The sequence below is a fragment of the Aulostomus chinensis genome, chromosome 6 (assembly GCF_037954235.1).
Source record: "Aulostomus chinensis isolate RoL2024-O1b breed Wild chromosome 6, RoL_Achi_v1.0, whole genome shotgun sequence".
Classification (NCBI taxonomy): domain Eukaryota; kingdom Metazoa; phylum Chordata; class Actinopteri; order Syngnathiformes; family Aulostomidae; genus Aulostomus; species Aulostomus chinensis.
Window position 1 is genome coordinate 18,398,918 of NC_141325.1, and position 25,969 is coordinate 18,424,886.

Below are 25,969 nucleotides of genomic sequence, written 5' to 3' on the forward strand. Positions count from 1 at the left end.
AACCAACAATGTCTCCTGGCTTTTTTAGTCAGTATGAACTTGACTTATTCCAGACACATTTCCCTCTTGCCAAACAAAGTGTTTAAACCATAAAATCTTATCTTCAGAAATCCTTCATACAATCAAAATGTTGGCAGGAATTACCATCAAACCCCAGCCTATTTGTACTATCCCTTTCAATTATATATAAATCTTAGAAATATTTATGAGCTTCATAATTTTTCTCTCCCTTTTAAGTTTGCTCTCAACACAATACCATAACATCTTGATTAAATGTAATGATCACAAATGTTTTGTGACACAAAAAGGCGATTCATTATTTGGCCTTTAGATTCCTTCATCTTCCTGCCTGCAGTCAACATGTCAGGCACTGATTAAGCAACAACTAGCCTGACAGTCAGCAGAACTCCCTAAAACCCAACACCCAACAGGATCACCATTCTAAATGTGGAATAAAGGTAACATGTATTGTTATTCAATAAATGGGGGGAGTTAACAACGCAACTTTATTATGGTACATATTTTGAGAAGAGTGGAATAATATCAAAATACAGTCAATAAGGTATTACTGTTCAAGAATTTCAAGCATAAAAATTCAGACAGCTAATCAATATTTGTAAAGTGTTCCTGTCCAACTGAACATTACAAAGTTCAATAAAACCTTGTGGAAACATGTACAGCCAACACAAGCAGGATTAGATAGATTTAATCCTCACCATCCTGAAGGAAAGAAATGCACACAATGTTGTTTGAGACGTTAACTTGTGAATGACATTGAGGGCAGGGTGAGGACTTGAAATGATCAATAATCCTATACTGCATCTAAAACTGCTGAAAATGTTCAGTCCTCTGTGATTCCAACTCATCATTCCAGGTACTGTTTGTGCATGAAGCTTGAGGGGTTCCACTTTGTCTTTTTAGGGCCGTGATCCGGTTTCTAACATAGTCCTTTACACCTTTCCATGACCGTGTCCTCAGTGCTTGGGGCTCAGCCTCAAGACACTGAATACAGTCACTCTTCTGCGGCACCTTGTGTCCTTGAATGAAACGCATCATGTGTCGTTCTACAGCAGAAACTTCCACCTCCTCCCATTTCTGTTTGCTCTTATTGTGAGAGCCTGCGTGAGAGAGAACAGTGGAGAGAAAGAGATGTGAACAGCAGTGTCTCACATAAAACAACATATCATTCTGACAAAAGAAATCAACGACCTCTAGTGGTAGAAGGATTCTCACTGTATTGAGAGGAAAATTTTAGTATTGCTCAAATTGGGCCCTACTGTTGCATGTACTTGGTTTGAAATGACCAATAAAATGATTGCTGGTGACTGATACTCTTACCCTTGATGTTGACAGCCATGTTAGTTTCCCCATGTGGTTGGTCACGATAACAACCTGCTTGTCTGTAGTGTGCACCAGGAGGCTCACTCTGATCCCACGATTCAGCTTGTGGTCCACCTGCATGCTGTAATCTCACTGCATTAACAATAGAAAGATTCATTCTCCTTTAACACACACACACACACACACACCGTCAAACTAAACACACCTCTTCACATACTCTTCTTTATTTTCTAAGTCCTCTTGTCTTTAAATGGTGGGTGCTGACAATATACATCACAGACTGCTGTGGCCAATGCACTGCAAGCTACAATACAGGCAACAATGGACTTCTGTCGACATCCATATTCCTTTACAATTTTTATTGAAACATTATTCAAAACGGCGGCACAGTGGTTCAGTGGTTAGCACTGTCGCCTCACAGCAAGAAGGTTCAGGGTTCAAGTCCCAGCCCAGGCACGTGGCAAGAAAGTTCGGGGTTCAAGTTCCGGCTTGGGCACGGGATCTTTCTGTGTGGAGTCTGCATGTTCTCTCTGTTCCTGCGTGGGTTCTCTCTGGTACTCCAGCTTCCTCCCACAGTCCAAAGACATCAAGAGGGGACGAGGCTGATTGATACTCTAAATTGACTGTAGGTGTGACTGTGAGTGTGAATGGTTGTCTGGCTCTATGTGTTGGTCCTGTGATGGACTGGTGACCTGTCCAGGGTGAACCCCGCCTCTCGCCCGTAGCTGCTGGGATAGGCTCCAGCCCTAATGAACCACAATTAAAAGGCAAACAATCAAGATAAAATGATTATTAATGATTTACATTTCTACCTTTGTTGTTAGGGTCCACAGATTTAGGAGTTCCACCCATACTGGTGCCCATTGTTTCCCCATGTGGTTGGTCATGATAACAACCTGCTTGTCCATAGTGTGCACCAGGAGGCTCACTCTGACCCCACGATGCAGCTTGTGGTCCACCTGCATGCTCTCGTCTCACTGCATACAAGAAATACAGATTAATTCTTCTTTCACACATCCCATCCATCGAAACACACCTCTTCAGTTTTTTTTTTATTTGTGCAAAAAAGCCAGAGCACAAAATGATCGACAGTTCAGCACCCCTGACCAAATCTTCGCCTTGCTGAAGAGTCAATGGCTGTCAAAGACCACTTAACAGCAGTCACTATACTGACTTAAAAAACTTTTTTTTAACTTAATTTCATTAAGAATGTTCACTCTGGATCAAGATGTTTTTTTTGAAAACCTTTTCGGAAAAAGTTCACGTACTTTATAGGGTATGAAACCTTTTGCTGTTACATACTACCTGCATAGTGCGTCCACTCACTGTACCCTACACACTAAAAATGAGCTCTGAGTCTGGTGATCAAGTTGGGGGTAGGGCTGTACAATCACTCAAAATTGCAAAAGGACAGTTAATTGTTTGCTGAAATACTTATTTAAATTAAATATTGTGGCGCTATCCAGAGATGCAATGCAAACACATCACATTCTACAGACTTACAAAAAAGTCACTTATATTAACAATTTTCATGGGTTTTTCCAATGAAAATGAGGAAAATTTGGGGAAAAAAAAGTCAAAATAACTGCATTTACTTTAAAAAAAAAAATCAAAATCAAGCAGCCCATGTTGGGGGTGTAGTGTACAAAACTTTTTTTCAACTACAATAAAAACAAAGAAGAAGGCAAAAATTTGAATTCGGAAATAAGGTATTTCTTTTCTATTCGGGGTGTTATTGCTCAAAGGTAGAGTGGCCATCTAGCAACCAAAGGGTTGTTGGCAAGGCCCATAGAGCTTGGTGGAGGTGGAATAGCTATGCTGGAGCAGGCAAACTGGCAGGCTTTACACACGGTGGGGTCACAAATATTGATCTGTGTGCAGATCATCCATCCATATCTGTGCAGGTCTACAAACCACACAGGATGGACACAGAAACCATGAATTGGCCTTTAAATGGGCATGTCATAAGAATTACTAATCTAAAAAACAATCCACTCACAATGAGGACCTGCAGTGATGTTATTATGGGGTGAGCTGATGCATAATACTTGCATGTGTGGGTGAAAAGCCGTTTGAAGAAATGACAACAAATAGATCATTAGGATCTTGATTCAGACAGGAAAGCTCCTTCTCTTCTCAGCGTCTTGCATAAACATCCTGTAGCCTACTGTTTTATATGAGAACTCTGAATTAAACATCTAGACTCTCTTAGAGTTTTGTGCCCACTGAGCTCAAATCAAATAGCACAGAAACAGCGGTACACCACCCTCTCCTCCTTCGTACATCAGTGGACTAACCATGTAGGTTACTTCAAGCTAAAAATGCTGCGTGTTTCTGAAACACACAAGTACAGGCTTTAAAATTCTGCAATGAATCCTAAAATAAGAAAATCTTCGCTGGAATGTTTGGCATTCTTACCATCATCCAAATGAATGCCGCTGTTGTCTTGCAGTAATCTTACTTGATTGTTCAGACCTAGTACTTTGTCAGCCTCACTTTTATCCAGGTTCATGAGCTGTATCATTGTTGCGTAATGCTTCCGGATCTTCGTTGAGGTCAGTGCTTTAGGGTCTTTAGCTCCACATTCCTTAACATATTTTTGGATGCAGTCAGAACCATTGTAGGCAGACAGCGCATTTGGTCGGCCAAACAAGAAGGTGTTTGCGCTCGGGACACCGCATGTCTCACGAACCTTTATCAAGAGCTCCAAAGCTGACAGAAATGAGGGTTTTAGTAAAACTGGAACAATTCTCCCACACTTTCCCCGTATTTCAACTCTGGTGAGGAACCCACACATGTTTTTTTCCAAATCAGAAATAGATAAATTCACATCTTCATGTGGGTTTGCCTTTTTCCGTGACATAAATGCGGTAAGCTTCATCGCTGAAACCTCACCAGCTCTCCTCCTGTTAAAAATGATCGTCCTGGCAAGTACTACCCTGGCCAGTGCAGCATAGTTTTCAGGAGTGGGACTGTCACCCAGCTTTTCCTCAGCAAGAACATGAACATTCTCCATGTGGAAATTCAAGCGCTTTACATCTTGGGCAAATGGCACTTTCTTCTCAGTGTTCAGCTTTGTTTCTTTGAGAGTTGTTATTGCGCCTGAGGAAATCAGTTTGTTCCATTGTTTCTGGTACAAAGCAAGAAAGTTTCGTGCAGACTCTGTAAGCTTTGTTTTTCCGGACTTTGTGGCATTCATCTCAACAATATTGCAAGCCTTCTGTAGGTGGTAGCCCAGCTTGATGGCAAGTGAAGGAATGCTGTATGTTTTGCTTTTCGGATCGTAGCCCGCCAAGACATTCACAGCGGCCACAACATGTGGGAAGCTTGAGGGGAGAAAGAAGTCCTCAAGCTTCTTCAAAGGGGTTACTTTTCGAGCCTCGAGCACAAGTCTTGCAATCTGACGCAGGTTTTGTCGAATATAATCATGCCTCTTCACATCGGCTCCATGCTGATTAAACATTTGTTCACCAAACTGCAAGATAATCTTGTCGCTCATGACAACTTGCGTCACATCATTGTATGTCATCTGTGACAGAATGCCCTTAAAACCATCACTCACACCAAGGTCTCCTAAAGTCTCGAGAACGCAACGCATTGCAATCCGTTTCCGTCCAATCTGTGCTTCATCATCATTCCTCACCTTCTCTGGGCACATCTTCATATGCCTGCTCAAAGCTTTCCTCCCATAAAGACCTTGACAGTAAAGACAGTGAAGAAAGTCTTCGGCGTGCTTTGTTTTCTTCGGTCGTTTTCGGACAGCAAGATGTCCCTTACCTGTCCTCAAAACATCTTTATTATGAGCAAAGTTTCCTTGATTTATTAGTCTTATCCATATCTTTTGTCTTTCTCTTGAGCTTTTAGGATACTGGAATGCAGCTGCAACCTCTGTTTTGTCACTGTGGATTGACTCAAGGTGTCTTGCCATTTTAGACACCGGCTTGGAGCAAAACAAACAATAATTCCTTCTGTCATAAAAACGTTGCTGTTTAGAATTTAAACATGGCAACACAATGGTTGAGGACTTCTGATTCTTTAGGCATCTCTTTTTCATGGGAGCGCCCAATTGTTTTTTTAACGAAGACCCTTCTGATGTTGCCTTTTTTTTCCTTGAAGGAGAGGATTCCAGATGTGTTTCTTCACTTGAGATGGAGAAACTGCTATGGCTGGATTCATCAAAGGAGCCACTGTCCGAGTCAGACATCAGATCTGAGAAGTCAACATCACTGTTTGGCAAGTAATCAGGGTCACTGTCATCTGCAGAGTCTGCCGAGGCGTCATCTTTTCCCTGGAAAAAAAGACACATACATAGAAATGCAATCACCATCAGTTTGTAATGGTAGAATATATAATCCTGATCAGTACACATAAATAATATCGCTAGAGAAAGACTTATCACAGGTCAGGATGCACAATATTTTGGCCAGCAGGTGATATTTGCTCATGTTGATATTATATGTATGTCTAAATGACATTCACAATTTGTACCTACTGAAAAACACATATAAACATTGTGAATTTGAAAAATTTAAACTGCTCTTCATCTCCAAAACATACAGAAAAGCCCATAAATCATAGATGTATTGTTGTTTCCTCATCACTGATGAAAGCAAAGAAGAGACCGGAGGAAAAATTGAAATTAACATCTTCCATTGAACCAGTAAATTGAAGAAAACCAATATGTGGCGGTACTGATGACATGTCTAACTAATCACTACTGATATGAGAGACAAAGTTTCAAAAAGTTGTCATTTAATCTTTTCTCGATGGTTAGTCTCCTATGGATCTGCATATAATAGAAGGCTGGCTTATGATTTGACCTTGGCAAATGTGTAGATACCACAGCTGACAGAAACACTGACAACTAACTTTACCATTTTTTTCAATACTGAGTTTACATGGCTATCAGCTGAATCAATGTTACTTAGCTTTATTGGGACAGTAATTTTAAGGTCAACAATAGCTGGTTTCCTTGCCATAATAGAGATTTTTGCTCATGTGAGGTGCAATGACTGATGGGTGGTCTTTCTTCTGACACAGGGTGCATTAAAAAAAGTCCCTCCTATCCCTTATTCCAATCCACTCTTCCTTAAGTCTGATGAAAAATGTCATGGGGTCAAGGAAAAGTGGATAGGGTGTTTCAAGAGAGACAGGACAGGGCAACAGCAATGCCAAGTGAATCCTTCTGCACAGTCATGAAACACCAGTGCACATTATTGACGCGTCTGCCTCCTTAAGTTTCAATTTTCTATAGATAAACTATGCACTGTACTCCTTAGATTCTTCACCGTTTTTTGCAATAAAAGCACGACTTCATTAGCACAGTTGAAAATGAACTAGAAAGTGAGTCACAACATGAAACAAAATGATCATTACATTGAAAATGTTTGCTCCCACTCATATTCCAATGAATCATACAGTATTTATCATGTATCCCCATTGTTTTGTACGAATTACTTGACATATTTATGACAGACAGGCATGTTAATGTACAAATCTACTGTAATATATCATTTTAAGAGTCAACATCATGTGGCTGCAGCAGTAATGCCTCTTTGAGCAGCTGCCTAACATCTACAGTTAACCTGGGAGCTGAACATTTTGAAAGTCAAACGAAAGAAACTTATTATTATTGCATGAACAAGTAAATGACTGCATCAGAAATGATTAGTGTCTCCTCTACATGCCGTGCGAAATGATGCACAAGGCTTCATTGATGATAGAAACCTCTAACAACACAGTGAAGAAGCCGTTCTTTAAAGCTGATTTATTAACTGTGTCTTCTAATTGATATTTGTTGTTTATCAAAAGACTTCTTCCCTTCAGGATGATCAACATCTCCCAAGGGGAGTTAGGATATATTAATGTATGCACATAACGAATATGAGCACATGTTCCAAAAAAAAGAAAAGAAACAATACCGAAGGAGCTGGGAAAGAACAGGAGCTTGCACGGCAGAAAATTGCTGCTCGAGTCAATGTGTGATGTGTGATATTCCAAGTGATCTACTTATACAACATTTATATTCTCTGTGTATTTGTGCGTGCAGGTGCACCCAAACAGGCACAAAGCGCACTTGGCAGCATATAAAGATCAAATTTAAAAACATTTTTCAAACACGTATAGTATAATTTCAAAACAAATATTGTGCCATGTTGGTTAGCTTGCTCTCGATCTACCTAACTAAACAGTATTAAGTGACTACATTCAACGTGTGATATTTAGCTAAGCAAAAAAAAGCAAACTTACACTTTGAGCCATCCCAAAACATGCAATATTTAACATTTTCTATTCAAAAGCAACATCCGTACATTATCTAGATTGTAGCATCTAGACTGTGCAGAGAAACAGGAATGCTTGATCTAATAATTATCGAGAAATGAAAAATATCTCAACAAGGTCTAATAATTGGCGGCAATGGGTTTGAGTCCCTGCTCCAGCACAGGATCTTTCTGTGTGGAGTCTCCATGTTCTCCCTGTACCTGTGTGGGTTCTCTCCAGGTACTCCAGCTTCTTCCCACCATCCAAAGACATCAAGAGGGGACGAGGCTGATTGGGAACTTTAAATTGACCGTAGGTATGAATGTGAGTGTGAATGGTTGTCTGTCTCTATGTGTTGGCCCTGCAATGGACTGGTGACCTGTCCAGGGTGAACCCCGCCTCCCACCTGTAGCCGCTGGGATAGGCTCCAGCCTCCCCTTAACAGGAACAAGTGGAAGACAATGGATGGATGGATGAATGGTCTAATAATCCTCTCCTAACGGAAATTTCTGTCAAGTATTTGTGGTTCTATATCAATGGACTATTCCAGAAAAGGACATGCCATGTTTGTGACTGCTGTCAGTCTGCAGGGCTAAGATAAAGAGGAGGAGAACCTGCAAGTTAGTTGAGGAAAACCCGCCAGCAAGCAGGTTAGGTTCATTGAGCACGTTGCCAGGGTAACTAACTAATACCCTTTTCACACTAAAAAACGCATGTCAACTCGGCTTTTGGGACCCACGTTTGCTCGGCATTAGGGCGCATTCAAGCTTCCAGAAGACCCAGGTCTGAATTCCCGCTGTGAGGGCTGCGTGCCTGTGTTTTTCTCTCTTGTACGTCATCGTGCTGACAACGTCATCATTACACATAAACGTGCGGCGGAACATTAAGATGTCAACAAACGACAACATGGATGTCGTTAGCATTGTTGATGCGTGCAGTGCAATGTTGTCTCTTTTGCAAAGCAAACAAACTCAGCGCAGATTGGAAAATGTCCAAGTGCTAATGCAGCGAAGGAGGATGGAGTTTTTAGCTAGTCTGGAAGGGAGCCGAAGAAGCTACAGGCGAAGCCTGACAGGCGGCACAGTGACAAAATCAGGATGCGACAGGAAGGTTGCGTGAAACCTGAGACAATGCGGGTTGCCTTTTTCACACTGCAGGCGAGCCGAGCCAAGCAGCTAAACACCCGGGTCGCTTGGTGAGTCAGTCGATGCGGGTTGAAATGCCAAGTCAACCCTATCCCACTGCCAAAAAACCCGCCTTGACCCGCGTTTTTGGTGCAGTGTGAAAGGGGTATAAAGGTGAAACGGCTTTGTGAAACAGAAAACCCAGAGTTTCTGTAAACGTCGACTCAACTAACTCAGTTTTCACTAAACCTGCTTTTTGAAATCGACCCCTGGATGACTGAGAATATTTTCCAACACGATGCGATCAGTAGAGCTAAAAACTGCAGTTTTACTCTCCAGAGGAAACACTGGTTGCTTTTTAGCTTAGGAAATATGTTTTGGAATGGCAAGTAAAAAAATGTTGCCTGCAGATCGCTGATGAACAGAACATGGATTTACATTTGTAAATTCACAAGAAAATAAATAAATTTGTTGTTGATGTTGTTTAATCAAAGTAGTTGAACAAAGCTTTAGATAAAGTGTCAAATATACAATGACTGGAGTTTCTACCGCCAACCGTTTTGATAATTTGTTTTGGTAACCAGCAGAGTTGTGCATAATTTTTAAAGTTGCTGCAGAAAGAGGTTATGGGATACCATTAACTCCTCTCATTTCAGAAAGGTTGTGCCAGTGTATCCAATGTTAACGGAGCTAAACCAGGAAACATTGGATCTCCTGTCCTAAAAATTTTGCAGAATTCAACAGCTCTCATCATGGTGGCCACAGAAACACTTCGGGTAACATCACTCAGGTGGATCCTTCCCAGGTAAAATGGACTTTTCGAACACACAAGCTGATGAACTGGTGCACAATTCTTCTCAACACAGTTCCTTGTGAAGTGAGCATGCTTGTTATCACTAAAAATATTGATTTTGACCACATTAGGGATTCATAAGTATGGAATTTTATAGGTTCCTCTACCTCCAATTCTGCAGTAGATGTTGGATCATCCAATGTATCACCGGTCTCAATCTCTTCATTTAAGGATGCTAGTGACGAACAGTCAGATGAAAGAAGTGAATGTGACTGAAAAGCAATGGAGAGACATGGAATTGGACTATGATTATCACTTATAAATAGCATAAAGTATACAATCTACAGGAAGTCTTTTATACAGTCAATAATCTGACCAGGTGGCACCTTTGTCTTTGCTGCTGTCAGATGTTCATGCTGTAGATCGCTGGCTTTACTCTGTTCACATTGAGAAGAATCATTCATTGATGGAGGAGACTATAACAATGGACAAAAAGGGGTGTATTGTGATTTTTGCATATATTTGACAGATGAGGTGACTTCATTGCATTCCACAGTATAAAAAAAACTCACTTGACCAGCTGTGTGCGGTGACTGCCCATTGCTGCTGTCATCTGGAGGTAATAATTCCAGCTTAATGGAGGGACAAAGTGATCACTTAAGGTCTCTTTGATGACGATTGGATTCGAACAATTCATACTGCTACTGAATGGAAACCATCAAAGAAATATAACACTTACAAGTTTATCCAAGTCTGCCAGTTGTTTGAGAAGAAGCATACGCTGATGTAACACTACAGAACGTCGCGTTTCCGTACTTGCCTAAAAGGAGATGATGTTTCAATCAAAACATGCACAGCTAAGGTGGGTTAAAAAAACAGCTTTGCATCAGTACAGCATCACTAAATTCAATGACCACAGCTCAATAGGAACAAGATGTATTTGTCCTTGGATATGTAAAAAGCACTGCTACAGATGCCAAATTTTAGACCACTTAACAACAAAAATGCTCCACCAAACGGAACAAAATTCTACTGGTTGATGTGAGTCTCACCAGAATCAGGCTCCCCTGTTGAGACTGAATTTTGTTTGGGTGACCAGCTCCATCCAGGACAGACTGATTTGTGGCTCCTAAAGAAAGAACAAGCCAGTCAGATAACAGAAGTTCAAGTATGTTTTCAGCAACATATTCACCACTTCTTTGTACATGTAAGAGATGCCCATCAGCAGTGCTGTGGTGACACAAAATGTTCTTTTCTTAATTATCCGGAGGAATTTTATATATCTTATTATATCTGTGGAGGGGATCGTTAAATCCATGTGGACAATTCTGTCAAACAATTCTAGAGTTTGACTTGATCATACAAAATGTATGCTGCAGAAGTCATGCATCTTTAGCTTTACCGCTTTTCAATAAAATAATCAAGAGTACAGTTTGATTACAGCAACAAAACTTGGTTTTACATCATTCTGCACAGTGAAGGTCAAACATTCAAGTTGAACTACATCAAACAAACCTTTTTAATAGAGGGGTACTTTTAAGGAATCCGTTTAAAGGGTAATGAAGCATGACAATCTGTTTATTAGTTTGTATTAGTGCTGCATGATTAATCAAATTGTACTGTCAGCCAGTGCAGTTATATAAAACAATTTATATGGAAAAAAAAAACAATTATTTAATTTACTAACGTTGTACAAATGTAGAAATATATTTAAGTATACTTTTGTTGGTGTTAGTTTTTTTTTGTCAGCTTTACTTGTTTCTCAATGCTGGTTTAAGTTTGTATGTATGCATTAAAAAAATACACATATCAAAATGATCAGTTACTTGTGAATATTTTGTCTTCATAACCAAGCTAGTAAACTCATAGCATTTGATCATTTTATTGTGATATTGATGTAATTTCTTAATTTCTCTTGTACCATCATCTCTTTATTTACGAGTTCAATCTGCTGACATAATGGTTCGGATCAAAACTGCAGCATTAATCTTTTGAAGAATGAGAAGCCATCAGAAGTTTTGATAGGACAATTTGGTTATTAGATATCTGTAATGAAATGTTCTAAATTAAAAATTTGTTTTCGCACATTTTAGTTTTTTAAACTCTGTTTCATCTTTCAGACAGGAAGTCTGATGGCTACGCGTAACTCAATGCCCCTGATATCTGTTTTTTACTTTTTCCAACATTCAAATTTTGCAAGCCACCTTTAATGCACTGGCATTGCAAAAAACCCTTACCTCTGCAATGTGATGGCTGTGTCCACTGAGGCCGTTCCAAAGGAGTAGCCGGAGAATGGCTACCAGTATACCCTGCCACACTGGCAGAGTCCATATTTATTCCTTCAAAAGTAGTTTGAGCCATGCTCTGTTGTTCTTGATTTACTTGTCGACATGATGGCAGATTAATGGGGATGCCTTCAAGTTCCTGATTGACTAATGGAGGTTGAAATGATGATTTGTAAGAGTTATGGGATGGTAGATGTGATACTTGGTCTGTTTGGAGATGAGGTTGCAGGGTAACATTTTTGCCATGGTTAGCAGCTAACAGCATTGATGCTCGAGTGTGAGGACTTGGCTGAGCAAAAGAAAGACTGTGAGATGCACTCGGGATAACAGCATTGGCAAAAAGTGAAGTAGATGACAAGTTACTGCTAATCAGAGTAGATTTGTACAGGGCTGTCTGATGACTGCTGGTTATCGACGATAAGGTGCTGAGGCAGTTCTGGTTAGATGCATGTATGTGGTTGTAGGGGGGTCTCTGGACTGAAGACAAGTCCGGGCTGAGATGCTGTGAGCTAGACAGAGAGTTGAGGAGAGACCCTTCAGTTGAAGCTGTGGGCCAGTTTTGGCCCACCCATGACTCACAGGGTATACGGCTCTTACTGCGGTCAGGTAGTCCATTCTCTTCCATAACCACTGGGGTCTATTTCTTCAAGTTTGTTACTTCCTTGGAGACAGGGCCTGGCAAAACAGCGCAACATCCGCAACTGATCATCAGTATCATTGTGCAGTTGAATTTCTATTATCATTAGAGTCCTAACGTTCAAAACAACCATCTTGATTCAGTATGGTTAAAGATGCAAACATAAAAGAAGCATGAGTGTGGTGTCAGATAGAGATTTCAATTGGAAAAATCTATTATAAACAAACTAAATATAAAAAAACCCACAAACATTGAACAATCAAAAAAAATTATTATGGGACTCTAGGATCACCCTAGTGTAGTCCAAGATGCCCTCGTGAAGACATTTGCACAAAAAAAAACCCAACAACTTTTTTGTTAAATTTCAGGGGCGGCATGGGTCAGAAGTAGAGTGGCCGTTTAGCAACTGAAGAGTCACTGGTTCAAGCCTGTCTACCCTCGGTGACCATGTCGAAATATCCTTGAACAAGATACTGAGCCCCTCATTGCTCCTGATGACCCTGCAATGGACTGGCAATCCATCCAGGATGAACCTCACCTCTCACCCAATATCAGCTGGAATAGCCTCCAGCCCCACGACCCTTAATGGATAAGCAATACAGAAAATGGATGGATGAATAATATTTTTATTAAGGCTACATTATTTAAAATATTATTACCGAAGTCCTCCTCTAGTCAAACAGGCTTTTTTCTCATTTCTACTTTTTAATTGTTTGAACTTTGTGTGAAATGATGTATGTACAGTTTGAAACTAGAAAGCTCTTTTCACATACATTTATGAAATTTCTTTTGTTCTGGCATGATTTAATAAAGTTATCAGTTATTAGTGACTAATTTGTCCTCATCAAGTCTTCTTTACCAAACTCGTTAACTCATAACAATTGATTACTGAATTCTATATTGCACATAATAATCCCAACAAGACTTTTTACACCGACTCGAGCTAAATACATGTAGTGTAATTTTCTCAGAGCCTCCCGTGGCAACTACCTAGCCATGTAAGAGACTGGATGTTTCTTTATGGTTTGTTTGTATGTTTCTTAAGATTTAAAGATAGTCTCACGGATAAACGTCTCTACGAGCGTCCATCATTAAACAAAAAAGCTGGAGTTCAGTTTCTCTTTTCAAGAAAATTTCGTTCACCCCAAGTTTTGATGGACAGACTCCTGATCAATATCACCCAGAATCAAAATATTTTCCAGATAGAACAGTCAGTTCTTTTCCCCCTAAACCTATTCACATGTATTTCCACAACAGAAAATTAGCAATTAAAACTAACTTGTTTCTGTGATCAAATCGCTAAATTGTAACATTAGCTTATCATTGTGGGGTTCCCGTTGACTTTGTATTGATTATCAGTTAGCCGCATGCTCGGCAGAAGCTTTTCCGAGGTTTCCGTGACCACCCAACTTAAAGACAGTATAATGAAAATTACATATAGAAAAAAAATTTGATTTTCATTGTAAGTCTTTGAACACATGCAAACATACCCATAAACATCACCGAGAGCAGCGGCCTTTGTTTACCATGCAGTAGGTCAGCTCTCCGGAAGCACATAAATTTCCGTTTTGGAGGTTCCGTTTTTCAGAATAAGAGCATTATCTAGGCTGCTCTAAAAACATATCTCAAACTTTAAAAAAGAGAAAACTTTTTTTTCGCGGAATAAATCAATGTGTCAGTAACAACATGTGTTCAGCCTTAAAACCCTCAGAGATCTGAACATATTTTGACCATTTTTGAATACTTTTGATCTTGTCTTTATATTCAACAAGAGTTTACCATGCCCAAGTTGGATATCTTTTTTTCAGCACCACTTGGCCTAAATTATCTGATAACTGCTAATTAACATTAACCTATTTTATTGACATATTGGCCTAAAAACACACAAAAATCACCAAATCGACAAAATATACTATTGATTACAATAAACACCACAAATATGAATGGATTTGGAACCTGGAAAGGTAAAAATGAGTTGCAAATGTGAACATACTAAAATGGGCATTTTGTAAACCTTTCTTCAAAACAAACTATTAACAAATTATACACCAGTGCTTTGTATTCCCAGCAGAGTTGTCAAAAATATCGTTTTGTTGATTATAAAAAATAATAATAATATTAAAAAACATAATAGGGTCTTCGCCTGAAGTACCTTCAGGCTCAGGCCCTAAAAATAAAAACGGTACAAAATGGTACTAAATGACTTTTCCATAGTATCGATGTACGACTCTTACTGCCTCCTTGGTTTACACATGTGCCACTGCCACCAACACACACACGCACAGAGTGCTGCCCTGAGGAGCGAGCCGAACAAGGAAAGCCAAAGGACAGCAGCAAGCTGATATGCAAGAGATGCAACAGAACTCTGTCGATAAAAGGAGCGAACTGACAAATGTAGCAAAGCACCTCCAAGACAGACACCCGTAACAGTATAACTTGAAGTATGTGTTGCCTAGAGTTATCACATCTATCGGTGTTTACTTTAGCGTGCTGTCTTGTTAACGAGCGGTAGCTAAAGCTAATCGATGGTAGGTTACAATATTAAAACTTATCTGCATACTGTTATGTGTAAGGAATAACTTTGAAAAGTTCTCTTCTTCAAGAATAAAGTTCTTTATTTTTCTTTAAATATAAAACATTTTTGAACTAATTTCTGAGTGGTTGGTTAGTATCGAAAATCAAATAGAATATCGTTATTTCTCAAAATATTGTATCAAAGTGTGAAATCCAGTATCATGACAACACTAATTCCCAGAGTTTTAAATAGTGCAAAAGGTAATATATAAGATCAGTCTGAGATGTAATCAAAACAGTTAAATGTTTTTCCATTCAGTTTATGCCTCTCCGCAAAGCATTTTTTTGTCCCCAATGAGACACAGACCCATTTCGCAGGATTTGCACTTCCACGGAGTGACATTTCTTTTTTGTCCACCCAGTGGCAGTGTTCACAAGTCCATTACCATAGCAATGGCAACAGGAAATGAACAGCTGGGACATCAGTTCAGCTTGGAAGTCCTCCACCTCCCATGTGTACATCCATTTCACAAACACCAGGGAGCCCTCCCTGATCCATCTCACTGCGCTCCTCTCTGATTTTCTGATCAGAGCATTTTCTATCCCAGTTGGATGCCCTTTGTTGTCCCTGTATGTTCCACAGACTCTAAACTTCATGTTGGCCAAGTCAAGGAAAAACTTGGGGCTTGTGTAAAAATTGTCCATGTAAACATGGTAGCTGATGCAAAGGTATGACGGCTGAATCAGGTGCATCACAACATCATATGAGAGCTCATGCATGGTGTATGTTTTGCCCACAAAAATGTGAAAAATGATTGTGTAACCATTGATTGAGTCAGCCAACACCATTAGCTTTATCCCCCAATTTGTAGGTTTCATGAACCGGTTCGTGCCTGGCTGATTTGTGGGGCAGTGTCAGGGTTGTTTCCTGTTCTCCAGGGTTCCAGGTGATGGTGTGGCGGAGATAGTGGCGGCTTTGTCAGTCCATTTTTCTGTTATCCAAATTGTCCTTGGATGAAACACTCGCCAGATCTGTAAGAGAGCTCAACCCTCTAGTGCCATTGTGACTCTGCCTGTCAGAATAACAATCTACTTGCTAATTCACACTTTATTAGTGATTAAAGTTCATGCTTTATGACTAAAATCTTTAGAAAATGCAGCAACCCATAACATGGATGCAACCACTATGGTCCCACAAAGAAAAAGGTTAGACACACTTCACAAACCTTCAGTAGCAGCAATCAGTTTGTTCAGTGTGTCTCAGAGGAGAGACACCAGATACACTGTCGAAAGAAACACAGAAGCACACTGTTACAGACAAAAAAATCATTTTGGAGGAGTTCTGAAATAAAACAATTTTTGCCTGTCAGTGTGGACAAGACAGCTAAAGTCTCTGCGCTTAATATAATCCTATGTTTCGCTGTGACTGCTGGGAAGACCCGTTACAAACAGGGGTTCATAGTGCCTTGTGGTTCTATGCCTCCTCCAATGTTTTTTCACCCAGAGTGAACTTTGACTTTGACCTCTGAACACAAAAAATATTTCATGCCTTCCTTGAGTCCAAATGGACATTTGCAATACATTTGAAGAAATTTCCTGTAGGCATTCCTGAGATACCTTGTTTGTTTGAGCCCAGAGTGACCTTTGGCCACCAAAATGTTTCAGTTGTCTTTAAATCCCTGTTTACATTGGTGGTAAACAAGGCATTCCAGAGATATGTTGCCCATGAGAATTGGGCAGATTTTGCACAAAGTGCTGTCACGATACTGGAATACACACTTCAATACGATATTTTGAAAAATATTGATATTCGATTCGATTTTCGATACTAAGCGACCAACCACTCAGAATTTAGTGCAAAAACGTTTTTTATTTAAAGAAAAATAAAGAACTTTATTCTTGAGGTAGAGAACTTTTTCAAGTTATTCTTTACACATTAACAGTATGCAAATAACAGGGGTGGAAAGTAACGAATTACATTTACTCTCGTTACTGTTATTAACTTTTTGTGTACTTCTTTTTTTTGAGTACCTTTTAAAATCTGTAATTTTACTTTTACTTAAGTAATTTTTTTTTCAAATAACAGTACTTCGCTATATTTTAAATCGATTCCATTACAGAGTAAAATAAATCCACAGTTTAGCGAAGGTTGCCCTGGCAACAGCTGCAGCCAGCGCGGGCCAGCGTCTGCCTCAGCCCAGGTGCACGTCAGTGACGTCAGCCGCTTACCGCAGGAAAATGGAGACTGAACTATGACACAGAAACTTAAAAAATGAATTCAACCGAAACGGATACGGTTGAAGTTGCTGAGGAGGGAGGCGAAGATGAACAAAACAAAAGGAATCCCTCGCCATATTTGATGGACATTTTCGAGTTCAAGAACAGAGACGGGAACAGCTTGGTTATGCAGTGTCAGCTTTGTTATCTGGGTTCAAAAACTCGGCATCAAACCTGCGCAAGCATGTACAGGTACGATAACGTCCGTTAAGTCAGTAATTCAGTACAGTTGCTAACGTTGCCATTAACGTGTTTGTTAGTAATGCTACCTTACAGGTAGGTAACTAACAGCTCGATAGCAGTGGTGGCTAATGCTTTGTAGCACACACTCCTGACCCCGCCCCCAAAAAAGTGACTACCGGTAAGTAACTTTTACTCTGTGTACATTTCAAGTGAGCTACTTTTTACTTGTGTAAATTTTTGCACCAGTACTTTTACTCCTACTTAAGTAAAATTTAATCAAAGTAACAGTACTAATACTGAAGTAGATTTTTTTCTGTACTCCTTCCAACCCTGGCAAAGAAGTTTTAATATATGTAACCTACTGTCGATTAGCTTTAGCTGCCACTCGCTAACAAGACAACACATTAAAGTAAACGCCAATAGATGTGATAACTCTAGGCAACACATACTTAAAGTTATATTGTTACCAACCTCTACACCTCTAAATCTATACAGGCCCGGGTGTCTGTTTTACAGGTGCTTTGCTACATTCGTAGTGTTCACTCCTTTTGTCAGCACAGTTGTGTTGCATCTCTTGCATATGGGCTTGGTACCGTCCTTTAGCTTTCCTTGTTCACTCAAATCCAAAGCACCTCCAAACAGCACTTCTGCTGTATGTTTATTTATTAAAATTGGTTGTGAAGGTCCTGCAGATGCTGTGTCATGGCAACTTATACACTTAGAGCGACGACACTAAAAAAAAAAAATACAGTCAGCGGTGTTTGTTTGAGCGAGGCAGGTGGGGAGGGACTGCTGCATGATGGCCCACTCCTCAGGGCAGCGCTGTCTCTGTTTGTATGTGTGTGTGTGTGTGTGTGTGTGTGTGTGTGTGTGTGTGTGTGTGTTTGTGTTGGCGGCGGTGGTGGCGCATTTGTAAACCAAGGAGGCAGGTAGATTATCGATACTATTGAAAAGTCATGTAGTGCCGTTTTTACTTTTCAAAATCAATATTTAATCGATAAATCGATATTTTTGTCAACGCTAGTTGCACATGTATGTGAGGTGACAATGACTTTTCCCATTTCCCTGTACCATCAAAATATTTTAAGTTTATCCATGAGTCTCAGAGGATATCTGAGGGGAATTAAAGAGATTCTCTTTAGGGGTTCCAGAGACATAAGAGACAAAATTAGGTTGTACAGACAAGCCAGAAATATAACATACAGTATAGTCTGCGAACTGACTATATGTGCTATTATTTAGACTCATTATCAACTAGAAACAGGAGAGTAGGCTTTCGTAATTTAATATTTGTACAGCCCTTTGGGTGAGTACCAATGTCTTGAATTTTATTAGTACAGAGATGGGAAGTTGGTTGGAAGACCGTAGAAATGTGGGTGTATTTGAATTGGTTGAAGAACCGACAGGCAGCAGCATTCTGAATGCACAGTAAAGGACTGATAGCAGAAGTCCTTTACAGAAGTCTCAACAGGAGATTACAAGTGCCTGGACTACAGCTGCTTCCTTTGCAAGGGATGGTCAAATTTTGCAGATGCTGTACTCTTTGCTCATCACATTTACCTGCACGTATGTAGGCATTTCAATCTGGATAAACATACAAATAAAGCAGATTGACCCCTTTCCAGTTATTAACAAAAGAGTTGCTCTTCAGGCAGCATGGTGGTACAGTGGTTAGCACTGTCGAACATTCTGGGTTTGAGCCCGGGGTCTTTCTGTGTGGAGTTTGAATGTTCTCCCTGTGCCTACATGGGTTATCTCCGAGTACTCCGGCTTTTTCCCACACTTCAAAGACATGCAAGAGGGGACAAAGCAAATTGGATACTCTGGATTAGGGCTGGGCGATATCAGGAAAACATGCGATGTGCAATTACACTGTTCAATATTACAATGACAATATGACCTGCGATAAATGTATTTTTTTTTATGAAGTATCAAAGGGTACATATTAGCTACAATACATTAAAGCATATCTTTCTGTTTTAATATTTACAGTTAACATAGACCACAAACATTTAATAGCCTATGCCCATTGAATAAAGAAATTGAACAGTTATTTGTATCCAACATATGCTTTTATATTTAACATATTGCAATTGCGCAAGGCTGAAACCTGACTCTTGGCAAATTCAATTTCCAAGAATCTAACTAAAACATATCTGGGAGAAAACATCAATAGAATAAATTAAACATGGCAACTGGCAAATTAAACATTTCTCCCATTATAAAGATCAAGACCTGCCAATGCCATCATCTTGCTGAACAGGTGGCAATTACAGCACTATGATGGAGAAAACATAAGTGAGTAATGTAGAACCACTAAATCAAGAGAGAGGGAGATTTATTCATCCCAAAACTTATTTAACACGTCTCTTATTTCAAGTTCTTACACAGGAACACCAACATGTTCACTTTGCTAGGTTTCAACCAGGAGCGCTGACATGTAACCACATTCCCTGACGCACTAAAGAGCCTCTTGAAGGGCCAACGAGTGGCTGCGGAGTCGCGTTTGCTAAACCACAGAAATGGACGGTTGCTGCAATCCTTTGACGTTATGCAGACTCGGTGTTGTCGGCTGTTTTGTGCCTTGGCTGTCTTTGAATGTTTGTGCAGTTCTTTGTGGTGGTGTTTTAGTGTTGATGAAGATTGGTTGTGTTTCCCCTTGTAGTTGCCACTGATTAAAATGTGATTAATCGCCCAGCCCTATTCTGGATAGATGGATAATAAGGAAAGCAATGATTATACAAACTTCAAAGAACTTGTTGAAGGAAGATAACTTAATATCAGATGGAAGAATCAAGTAAATGAGGTATATGAAAAGGAAAAGAACAGATTTTTTTGAAAATTAGAAATTAACGCATATTTTTGAAGGCAGTTGAGGGAAAAAGATTAGATATTGACAATAAATACGATTATCATCGTCATCTTCCGCTTAGTCCTTACTAGTAAGGGTCACGGGGGGGACTGGAACCTATCCCAGCATCAACGGGCGAGAGGCGGGGTTCACCCTGGACAGGTCGCCAGTCCATTGCAGGGCCAACATACAGAGACGAACAACCATTCACACTCACAGTCACACCTACAGTCAATTTAGAGAATCCAGTCAGCCTAGTCCCCAAATTGCATGTCTTTGGACTGTGGGAGGAAGCTGGAGTACCAGAGAGAACCCACACAGGAACAGGGAGAACATGGAGACTCCACACAGAAAGATCCCGCGCCCAAGCCGGGACTCGAACCCGGAACCTTCTTGCTGTGAGGCCACAGTGCTAACCACTGCACCACCATGTAGCCCTATTATTAGGGCCTGAGCCAGAAGGTACTTCAGGCGAAGATCCTATGGTGTTTGTAAGCACACTCAAACACTAAAAACTCTAAAAACACACACTAAACAAGCTCCAAATCTCACCAAATTTCACAGGCAGGTCAGGGGACGGGAGAGGGGGTGAGGTATAACATTGGTTTCAATGGGGGGCCAAGAGAAGATCTGTTTCGCAAGGAATTGTTTCTTTCCTTATTATTCTTTCTTATAACGTCACTTCGATCCTTAATTTGACCCCCTAAACATGCTCCGAATTTTGGCACACACGTCGGCGATGGCAAAAAATGTGATATTCTGAAAAAAAAAATCTGGAAATACTCAATAGCGCCACCTAGAGACACAAAAAACACCATAACACACCGTAGGAACGTCCTAGAGACACCGTCTCGTTGAGACCAAAAAAATCACACACACGCACTGCTCTAACCATCCATCCATCGTCATCTTCCGCTTATTCCTACACATTAAGGGTCGCGGGGGGGCTGGAGCCTATCCCAGCGTCAACGGGCGAGAGGCGGGGTTCACCCTGGACAGGTCACCAGTCCATCGCAGGGCCAACATAGAGAGACGAACAACCATTCACACTCACATTCATACCTACAGTCAATTTAGAGAATCCAATCAGCCTAGTCCCCAAATTGCATGTTTTTGGACTGTGGGAGGAAGCTGGAGTACCCGGAGAGAACCCACGCAGGCACAGGGAGAACATGCAAACTCCACACAGAAAGATCCTGTGCCCGAGTCGGGACTCGAACCCGTAACCTTCTTGCTGTGAGGCCACAGTGCTAACCACTGCACCACCGTGCAGCCCTAACTCTAACCAGATTTGCACAATTTGGACACAAAGGTCCAATTTTGGTCGATAACACTCCCCAAACAAAATCTATGTCCTCCTAGACCGTTCACGCGATGGCTTCCAAAATTGAACACACGACTCAAATCACTTTAAGGATCAAAAGTTGAGAAAGGCGACAATATAACCCACTTGGTTCCCATTTTATAAGCCCTCAAAGTTGGGACACTCCCATAGCTTAGAGAAACACACCGTTGGATTTCTGACAAAAATCCCTACAAGACTGTGCTATTTGATGACACTTTGGGCCAGGATCTGAGGAGTTATTAGGCTTTGAAACAGTAAAACTGTCTCAGTCCTCCTCTGCTCTCCAGTCTGACAAAGCTGGTAGAGAGCAGGGGGGAGGGTTTATTTGAAGGGCAGCTCTCAGCTCAGCACTCAGACCTAGCATCGCACTTCGATCGAACAGGCTTTTATCTCCTCAACTACAAGTCGCACCGATTTCGTTCTCACACCGTTGGATTGGGGCCGGCGTTTGAGACCCGGCCGCGGGTGCGCGGGGGCTCAGGCCCTAACAACGCTGCTTGCAGCTTTAATTCTAGAACTAATATCTTCTACAAGCTCATTAACCGAGAGCTGTGAGAGAGCAGGCAGAGGAGTAAAATTCTTATTAAAAACTTCACTAGTGTCGTCAGTGATAAGCCGCTTGGTAATTACCTCTGTCTGAGTAGTAGTTTGCACAGAAATAGCACTCTCAAAAAATACACAGGAGTGATCAGAGATAGCAACATCAGTAACCATAACTGTAGGTATGTTCAGGCCCTTGGAAATAATTAAGTCTAGAGTGTGACCTCTGTTACGTGTGGGCTCTGACATGTTGGGTCAAACCATAGTTATCAAGGAGACAGCACAATTCTTTAGTGCCTCTGTCCTGGGGATTGTCAACATGAATGTTAAATCACCAACAATCACTACACAGTCAAAGTCAATACAGATTATAGACACCAATTCAGTAAAGTCATTAAAAAAGTTCACACAGTATTTAGGAGGTCTGTAGATGTTCAGGAATATTGCTTTGATAGCAGACTTCAACTGAAGGGCCACATTTTCGAAGGAGGCAAAACTACCATCATACATCCGCTTACATTGCATTGAGTCCTTGAATAATAGAGCTACTCCCCCTCCTTTTTTATGCTTCCTCGTTTCACTCATAAAACTGAACTTAGGGGGGGTTGACTCAATAAGAACGGTTGCACTGTTGTCCAGGTTTCAAAGTAGCAACAAAAGGGGTCAACAGGCCTAAGTCCTGGAGGAGTTCAAAGTACTAATGAAATGAAGTTCAAGTTGTGTGAAAAATTGTCATAAATCCACAGATTTTGGTCAAAAACGGAATGTAATCCCATAATTTTATAGGTAATTTTGGATTCAAATATAGCTAGCCTTATTAGTTCTCAAAGTTAGCTCTCAAAAGTTACTGCAGACTCAAGTATTTTACTTTCAACTTATCTCTTAAAACACAGAGAAACATCACTTTTCTTACGTAAGGTTAGATTTATTTTTAACGGTTACAAATGCACAGTTTTAAATCATAACCTTCGCTTTTCGCTGGAGGTCCTGGTCTGTATGGGGCAGCTTCTGGGTCACGGACAGCAGTCCTCCCATTGGTGACCCCTGGTCTACAGGCTACTGCTTGTCCTGTGTAAGGGTCATGGGGAACTGGAGCAGGCTGGGGTCAACTTGACGGGTCTCCAGGAGGAGGACAAGTTTAGGAGAGGAACCGCTCATGGACGTATGTTCCTGCCGGTCTGTGTCACATCTTCACCTCTGCAGAGTGAAGTGGTGAATGAAGGATTTCTGTTTAGCCTCCACTTCAGACAAGATTTCCTGCTCAATCCTTAGCCTCTTCAGCTGCATCCTCTTCTCTGAGATTTTAGCCTGAAGCTGCCGGCGTTGTGTCTCCCTTTTGTTTGCCACCAGCTCCAGCAGGTTTCTTGCTCCGATGGCCTTCAACTTTTCTTTCTCCACCTCTTTTCCCAGCTCTTCTAGTCGCTCAGTCAGACCTCCCTCTGTCTGCTCAAACTGCTTCATTTTGTCAAGGAATTCTTTGCACTTGACCATGAGCTCTGAGGGTTTTTGCCTGATTTCTGGCTCCAGTATCCTTAGATGTCTGAGCTTGTCAATATAAAACCATTCCTTTGCTGATGTGCCTGTTGCCATGGCAGGTGAAACGGGAACACGTTGAGAAGTCAGCAAGGGTCCAAACAGTTTATGAAATGCCATTGTATCACTGTCGTTCTGCTCTTGGACCATTAGCAGAACCACTCCTCTTATAGCACCATGTCGGGTTGAGTGAACTCACTGAACATCAGAGCTTTCTGATCACTGTCAGTGATGATGACAGCCACATTGATGATGTCACAGAGGATCAACGCTATCCACCATCCTGACTGTCATTTTGACAGCCAATCAGAATCATCACAGCGATCTCTCAATAGTTACCCTGCGAAAGTCTGGCTATACTCTGCCAGAGATATAAAATGCAAGGAGAGAAACAAACTACAAGCACACAATTACAATTACATTTTGCAAATGCATTGATATTATTTAATCACTGGACCAGTGAATGTACCCTATGGTCCTCATAACGCTCTAAAAGCCTGTCATCTATTTTGTTTATGCCCACAGGCTTGATGTTGCTTGATTCATTGTATGATGTGGCCTATGATTAGTATACTATGCCACCCACTCCCATGTATGTGGGTTCATCTGCATTCAAGCAAGTTTGAAGCTTCCTATTAAATTCTTATACAAATGTCTCCCTGTTCACTACAAGGAAATGTTTTGTGTATGTAATCAGAAGCCTACCCATTTTTGAGCAGAACTGGCCCTCTCTTGTGACTGTGCATTGGTGGCAACTTCAATAGACTGTTGAGTCCAACACTTGGACATTTGGATGATGACCAATTACCAGTGGTGGACTGGATATCTGACCTGGCACTTAAGTTTGACTTTTTAGGAGTAGCCTAAGTCAGTTCCTTCATTTCACAGCCACTTTATGGAAGATCTTCAGCAAACAGACATGTCAACAAAAAAGTGTATTTTTATACTTAACAGATTATATAAACTAACTTGAATTTCTATTCAGACAGATGTCAGAATGCAAGGTCTCAGAAGTGTTCCTGTACTCCCTGTACACCCATGAATGTTCTTCATCTCACCAATCCAACATGATTGTGAAATTTGCAGATGACACAGTGGTGGTAGGCCTGATCTCCAACAACAATGAGACGGCCTGTCTTGAAGAGGTGGAGCTGCTGTCCTCATGGTGTAAGGACAACATCCTGGACCTGAACGTCACCAAAACCAAGGAGGTGGTGGTTGACTTCAGGAGAGGGCGGCAGAGGATCCAGTATGCACCACTCAAGATCTACGGGAATCCGGTGGAGAGAGTGAGCAGCTACAGGTAGCTCGGGGTACTCATCTCTGCGGACCTGTCTTAGACGACGCACACCTCCAACCTGGTGAAGAAGGCGAGGCAGCGTTTATTCTGTCTCAGGAGGCTCAGGAAATGCAAGGTCTCCACTGAGCTGCTGAGTACTTTCTACACCGCCACAGTGGGGTCTGTACTTTCTGCTGATAGAAGTTGGCGGAAAGCCGATTCTTGCGTTAACTGCACTTTAGTCCATTGGAGACAACCTCTGGCAGGTTTGGTAACTGACATTATTTGATAACTGCACATACATCGGGCACAAAAAAGCCTTCCAGCGGGAGACGGCGGACTGTTCCGGGGTGAGTCAGTCGACCCTCAACCGGGCCGTGCCCTTGGTCGTGGACATGATCATTGAACAGGCCAATATTAATTTGCAGCAATAGCCGGATTCTCTCATGTAATCGGAGCCACTGACAACACTCATGGTGCCATAAAAGCGCCGTTCCATGAGGAACACTCTTACGTTCATTATATGGGTTCCCACTCCATCAATGTGCAGATCATCGATGCACGGAGGCTGGAAGGATGGACGCCATCTCCATTTTGCTTGGGGCCCCCAAATTTCTTGAAACGGCCCTGGGCCTGGTTTAGGGTCGACTGACTCACCACGGAAGGGTCCGCCATCTCCCGCTGGAAGGCTTTTTTGTTCCATGATGTATGTGCGGTTGTCAAATAATGTCAGTTACTAAACACTGCCACAGGTGTCGCCAACGTACCAAAGTGCAGTTAATGCAAGAATCGGCTTTCCGGCAACTTCTACGGCGCCTCCGGTGTTGGCGTGAAACAGCGCAAGAATCGACAAACATTTCGCGTTGATACATCTGAACGTGAGCGTCGATCCTTGGGTACGCAAGTTTTTCTTTTGTAAACCGCGTTGATACATGAGGCCCCTGGAGGGCTGTGTGTGGTGTCTGTCTGTTTTTGCTGATACTTTGCAAGTCCATTAACCACATCA

General features: G+C 41.2%; 1 protein-coding gene and 1 pseudogene across 5 annotated transcripts; both read right to left on the reverse strand.

Moving 5' to 3' along the window:
* Nucleotides 1–490: 490 nt before the first annotated feature.
* Nucleotides 491–14,007, reverse strand: LOC147260356 (uncharacterized). Of its 5 annotated transcripts, XM_086206910.1 has the most exons (12): nucleotides 13,932–13,984; nucleotides 12,402–12,479; nucleotides 11,757–12,313; nucleotides 10,572–10,648; nucleotides 10,259–10,339; nucleotides 10,092–10,151; nucleotides 9,906–9,995; nucleotides 9,687–9,791; nucleotides 3,760–5,629; nucleotides 2,154–2,318; nucleotides 1,339–1,473; nucleotides 491–1,118 (listed from the first exon to the last, which is right to left on the reverse strand). In XM_086206910.1, exons 3-12 carry the CDS (start codon nucleotides 12,067–12,069, stop codon nucleotides 823–825), a joined length of 3,192 nt encoding a protein of 1,063 aa, XP_086063036.1. In that variant the 5' UTR covers nucleotides 12,070–12,313; nucleotides 12,402–12,479; nucleotides 13,932–13,984; the 3' UTR covers nucleotides 491–822. The 5 variants fall into 5 exon arrangements, with proteins under 5 accessions (XP_086063036.1, XP_086063034.1, XP_086063033.1 ...); XM_086206908.1 differs by having other exon boundaries at nucleotides 9,906–9,956; nucleotides 11,757–12,479; nucleotides 13,932–14,007; XM_086206907.1 differs by having other exon boundaries at nucleotides 11,757–12,479; nucleotides 13,932–14,007.
* A 5,608-nt stretch (nucleotides 14,008–19,615) lies between these two features.
* On the reverse strand, nucleotides 19,616–24,848 carry LOC147260357 (intraflagellar transport protein 20 homolog pseudogene; annotated as a pseudogene).
* Between the last annotated feature and the right edge of the window lie 1,121 nt (nucleotides 24,849–25,969).